This window comes from Zingiber officinale, chromosome 1B (genome assembly GCF_018446385.1).
Source record: "Zingiber officinale cultivar Zhangliang chromosome 1B, Zo_v1.1, whole genome shotgun sequence".
Classification (NCBI taxonomy): Eukaryota; Viridiplantae; Streptophyta; class Magnoliopsida; order Zingiberales; family Zingiberaceae; genus Zingiber; species Zingiber officinale.
Window position 1 is genome coordinate 81,575,986 of NC_055986.1, and position 6,000 is coordinate 81,581,985.

Genomic DNA, 6,000 nt, shown 5'->3' on the forward strand with positions numbered 1-6,000 from the left:
AAAATCCCAGATGTAAATACTATCTAAAGTCCTAGATGGAAATATAGATCATCATTAAGACCAAATTCACATTACCGGTCAATGAAGTCAGAAAAACTTGGATGTGAAAAGTGGATTCACATTAACTGGTCACTCCTGTGAGTCGTTAGAGTTGAGTGGGCATGTAATTTAGGTTTTAGGTAGATTGACTTAAATGAAGACTCAGTCTAAGAATTGGTCTAATTAAGTTGAGGATCTAGTTGAGTAAAGATTAATTTGAGTCGACTAATATGTGAGTTGACTTAGGTGAACATAATATTTCTATTTGTAGCTGAAGCAACAAAACAATCGAATGGAATGGATTCAGTCGACAAGGTAGTCATGATTTTTTAATAAGACAATTGTTGATTTGAAAAGGAAGATTAAGGTCGCCAGATGGTTTAGTGATACCATAATTTATTCCACTAGTCACGGATTGAACGGGGAGAAGTATTCATTGTTATGCAAAAATTTGCCATAAGGATGGATTCAATTAATTGTATTAAGCTTGAGTTGATCGTTTTTGTGTAAAAAAACTAATTTTAGGTTGAAGTAAATCTTTATTGAAGCCTAAAAATATGGAACTAATTAAGTGGAGCTCATGGAGATTACTCAAAGCAATTATACTCAACATAGAATTATTTTTTATTATAGTCTTTATTTTTTTAAGCTTCGTATTTGATAATCTTTCTTCTTTATCCTTATTATCTTTATCCTTGTAAGAAGAAGTGTAAGAGGTTTCCTAAGAAAGAGAAGTATAATGAGATTCATGGAATGACTCACCACTCACCAACAAATCATAGACTGTGAAGTGGGAATTGAAAGTTTTGCACCTTATAAAATTGAGTGTTTGTATTTCTTGAATATTTCTTATTATTGTTTTATGTTTCTACAGTGTACCTAACCGTAATTGTGAATTCAAGGTCATTTTAATTCTTAGCTATTCACCCCCTAACCTCTATGATCGATCCAACACCCTCAAACGATCTAATACAAAAACAAGACTATATTTCTACACAGACTTTGATATCGGATGAGATAGTAATTATCCTATGAACTATTGAATCCTTTGATTCACACATGAATACCGAAAGTAATCTATTATAATCTGCTGATTTAAAGTGAAATATTAAAAAATAGAAAAATAAATGACACTGTCAAAAATTTTATTAAAATAAAAAAACTTCATCCTAACTATCAACTAACAATATGCTTATATCAAACTAAAATTCTAACTTGTAAAGAAAGGAAAGAAATCCTAACAAAAAGATTTTTTTTTTTTTTTAATAACTAGACTCACACTCATAAAATCCCTAAATTGACCCAAAATTTAAAAATACAAAAGATAAAAACTATCAAAATTTAAATACGATTATAGTGTAAAGCTTCCTCAGCTAGAATCTGCTTGTCACGACCTCAACTATGTACCTCAAGATCTTCAAGACCTTGTGCTAGATGCTGAGATAACTCATGACTTGTCTCTGTAGATCTTCAAGTACCTCATCTTGGATGCTACGATCACGATATAAGGCTTGCTCAGCTAGAACTTGTTGTCACGACCTCAATCACAACCACAATCTATCCATGAGATCTAGAGATCTAATACCAACTGACACCGGGTAGGATAATGATTATCTTGCAGGATATTGAATCTACTTATTCATGCATGAATACCAGAAGCAATATTCTATAACTTTTTGATTCAAAAAGGAATACCAAGAAATAGAAATAAATAGCACTGTCAAAAATATTATTAAACCAAAAAATTCTATTCTAAACATTAAATAACAAGATGTTTATATTGGCCCAAAATTCTAACCGATAAAGAAATGAAAGAAATCCTAACAGAAAAGGAAAAAATCTTAACAGACTAATACTTAAAATTCAAAAATACAAAAGAAGAAAATTATCAAAATAACTTAAATACCAAAAATATCTTTAAAACTTAAAAAATAATAAAAATAATAATACGAAAGAGACTGCATCAGACTCCTAACTTAAATTCACATCTACTTTGATTACTATAAGGTTAGGAAGGAACCATTTTATAATCAACACTATTTATTGACTTCAAATTCGACTTATTTAATATTTTGATTATTTAGTTAATTTCTTCTTTAAAAAAAAAATACTATCTAAAGATCTTAGACAAATTTGACAAGGAAAACTGGAAATTTATTTTATTTAATGAAAATGATTAAAAGGACAAACACTTAACGACAACAACTTTCAATTCAAACAAGCATCACCACACTATCACCGGCTAGATTGGACATAACAATGTCCAATTTTATTTAGGTATACTCACAATCGTCACAAAGGACTAGTAATAAATAAAGTTTTCAACGTACTCTTTGCCCGATTATTTGCAATAGCGATAGAGCACAAACTTCTCCGATCCATTGGTTTTTGGCACTGCACACAAAGCACCTCCTCCTCGAAGTTAGCAGCATCTCTTGGGAGTACGAAGCTAATGCAATGATGATCAGCGGGCAGTATTATATTACTGAACTTTTTTGATAGTTCCACAAAAAATTCTTCTTTAGATGTTCCCCATGCTTGAAAGCATTCAAGAAGCTCTTTCCCATGGGCCTTCATAATGTTCGATGATGCTCCTTTGCTAAATATTGCCCACCCCTCCTCACTGTTACCGAAGCTTATCATCCTCATAAGCTCCTGCAAGATGACATCATTATTACTGGTGTTGCTTTGGTGTTGCATCTTGCAATGCCACATACTCTCAAGGTGTTCCCAGAATTTGCAAATCTTGGCCTCATCCCAACAATCCACATTGTATTTTTCAACTCTGGCCTTATTCATCACCTCCTTCACATGCTTCCCAATGTACACTATCTTTAGTTGCGTTTTGCTAAGCTCTGAGACACGCTTTAATTCTGTGGTAAATTTTTTTATCCATTCGATGTCCTTCCCTCCGTATAGACAAATGCCATTATTTTTCTTCACCTGTACAATCAATTTCTCTCAATATTAAAATATATACGCTCCACTAATTTGCAAAATAATTAAAGAGTAGTACTAGTTTGTGATTCGCATACCCATTCCTTGGTAGTGGTATCAAAATGATCTTCAAATAAATTGAGCTTCCATGAAACGTTACTCCAAAGATTATTTGCTTCTTCGGCGGTGAAGGAGAAGTCTAGTTTTTTCCAAATACGCACCAGGTGGAAGGCGTCGTGGCACACAACCTTCCCTTGGTGTAGCACCACCAACGACGTCTTCTTTTCGTACATCCACTTCTCTTTTATGTATTGCTTTGCTTCTTGTTTAAGACACAATGGGTTTAGAGCGTACCAAGGCATGTCGGCCACCAAGTCATAAAATGTCTTCTTCATGGCTTCAGTAAAATTGTCTATGATAGGTAGCCAAACAATCTCGTGATGTTGATGAGAATGTTGTTTTACAGAGCACATGTCAATGTATCTCGCCTTCAACATCGATAGCTCCTCGGATTTTGTAATGATACTGAGATCCGAGACGTACAACATGACAATCTTCTTAGTAAGCACCTCCTGGAGAGTTACCCTCCCCTTCTGACGATGGACTAGGGGCTTGGCATCCTTGGAGTTGTGTATTCCCTCCAAAATTCGTAAGTTAGTATGTTGCTCGATCTCAAAGAGAATCGTTATTTGTAAATAGGACTGTTGATATATCTGCTTCTCTGCATATATCATGTAGATACCGCTCGGAGTTCAGTTAGCCAAAATTAATTAGAGTTTGATCGACAAATTAAATGTAGTATATTGTGTCTCACTAATTTCTTGCATGCGGTCATTGATGTGACTGTAAAGGTTGTTGATTCCTCCGACCAAAAATGAGATATAGTGGGCGTCGTTCCTGCAATTAAGAAACAGCAAGTAAATTAATCAGAATGTTGGGCGCTTAATTCTCTGCTCTGCAAGGAAGCACGCTGGAATCAATGTTGTGCACTCCCACTCACTGGTCATCCGTTAAGGAAGTAAAGTGACTGGAACAGGCAACGAGACTTCTAATGATCCAGTAGGCAGCAATAGGGAAAGCGAACTTGCACTCAACAAGAGAAAGGTTGCTATCGGATATGTTATCAGAGTGACAAGTGACATCAGTGATGCACTTGGAAAGATTTGTTACTGCTTGGATGAGGACTTGTATATTTTCAGTAATTCGCGGCAGCCGGTTGAAGGGAGCCAAAGTTTCTGATAGAGATGTCTTTGCCACGGCCATCATAGCGAATGCTGTCAGGGCTATCATCACCTTCGCATCCCAATCGTAACATCCTAGCGACTTGAAAATCCTCATCGCTCCACCATCCTGATCTCCTCCAGAGCACTCGCAGGCCAGCTATATATAAATGTATATTATTAATATGAGAATTCTTTTGCCCATGCGTGTGCATTCATATTAATTAATTACCTTGCAAGAGACGGTGTGGATTGTGGGCAGCAATGCTGTGATGGTTTCCACAATTTCTGCTTGAGTAATATTGTCTTCTTGCAGTCCTTGACCCAGAGTAATTCCAGTTTGCTATAATCAACGTAACAATTAAGTCAGAACAAAAAAGAAAATAAAACATAATTCATATCAACTAACTGTTGGAAATAGAAATTATGGGAGAAGAAAAAGAATTATAGAAGAAAAATATGGAAGAGGAAAAATAACTCTATGTGGAAGAGGAGTAGAAGAAAATAGAAAACTCAACTTGTTCATTCATGAAAAAGAAGTACATATTTATAGGCTTATTGGATAAGCACTAATATGAGATAATCATGATATTTTAAAAAATAATAATAAATAAATTCTATCTCCACGAACTCTTATCAATTCGTCAAATTCTATCTCTATCCTATCTCTAGTCAAGACTTGCCACATCACCATTTTATCTCCATAAAATTTTATCAACAAAAAAATAAGTTTAATTTTCAACACCCCCTCTTAAACTTGATTTTGTGACTCCAAGCAAATATCGCATTTTGATGAAGTCTTCAAATTTGAGTGGCTTGGTAAAAATATCAGCAACTTGATCTTGAGACTTTATGTATTCCACTTGCACCTCTTTTCTTGTAATGCATTCTCTGATATAGTGAAAGCGTGTATCGATGTGCTTGCTTCTATTATGGAAGACTGGATTTTTTGCTAGTGCTATTGTAGACTTGTTATCAACTCGTATCTTGGTTGCCTCTTCTTGTGGTAAACTTAACTCATTCAATAAATTTCTGAGCCAAACAGCATGACAAACACATGAAGTCGCAGCCACATACTCTGCTTCACAAGTAGAAAGTGTGACAATAGGCTGCTTTTTCGACATCCAAGTAAAGGCTGTATCTCCCATAAAGAACACAAATCCTGTAGTGCTCTTTCTATCATCTATATCTCCACCCCAATCACTGTCACTATATCCTTCAAGTTTGAAGTGGTTAGATGTTGAATAAAATAATCCAAAATCTATCGTACCTTTGATATAGCGCAAAATTCTCTTAGCAATCTTAAGGTGGGTAGTAGTTGGATCTTCCATGTAGCGACTAACAAGTCCAACAGCATAAAGAATATCAGGCCTTGTGCACGTCAAGTATCGTAAACTTCCAACCAAACTCTTAAAAAATGTTGGATCAACTTTTTCTTCTTCATCATGCTTTGATAGCTTGACTCCACATTCTACTGGGGTATTTATAGACTTACTATTATCCATCCTGAACTTCTTTAATATTTCTCTTGCATAACCTGCTTGTGAGATGAAGCTTCCATCTTCCCTTTGGTTCACTTCAATGCCCAGATAGTATGCCATGAGCCCAATATCAGTCATTTCAAACTCTTTAGTCATCACTTCTTTAAATTCTCCAAACATACTTGGATTGCTTCCTGTGAAGATCAAGTCATCGACATATAGGCATACAATTAAAACATCTTTATCCTTACTCTGAATGTATAATGCATGTTCATAAGGACATTTGATGAAGCCTTTCTCTTGCAGGTGCTTGTCTATTCGGC

At 35.0% G+C, this 6,000-nt stretch overlaps 1 protein-coding gene across 1 annotated transcript; it reads right to left on the reverse strand.

Moving 5' to 3' along the window:
• Positions 1–2,279: 2,279 nt before the first annotated feature.
• On the reverse strand, positions 2,280–4,334 carry LOC121974051 (protein SIEVE ELEMENT OCCLUSION B-like). Its single transcript, XM_042525238.1, has 4 exons — positions 3,977–4,334; positions 3,791–3,873; positions 3,075–3,697; positions 2,280–2,982 (listed from the first exon to the last, which is right to left on the reverse strand). The coding sequence occupies exons 1-4, from the start codon at positions 4,312–4,314 to the stop codon at positions 2,332–2,334; spliced, it is 1,695 nt and encodes a 564-aa protein (XP_042381172.1). The 5' UTR covers positions 4,315–4,334; the 3' UTR covers positions 2,280–2,331.
• Between the last annotated feature and the right edge of the window lie 1,666 nt (positions 4,335–6,000).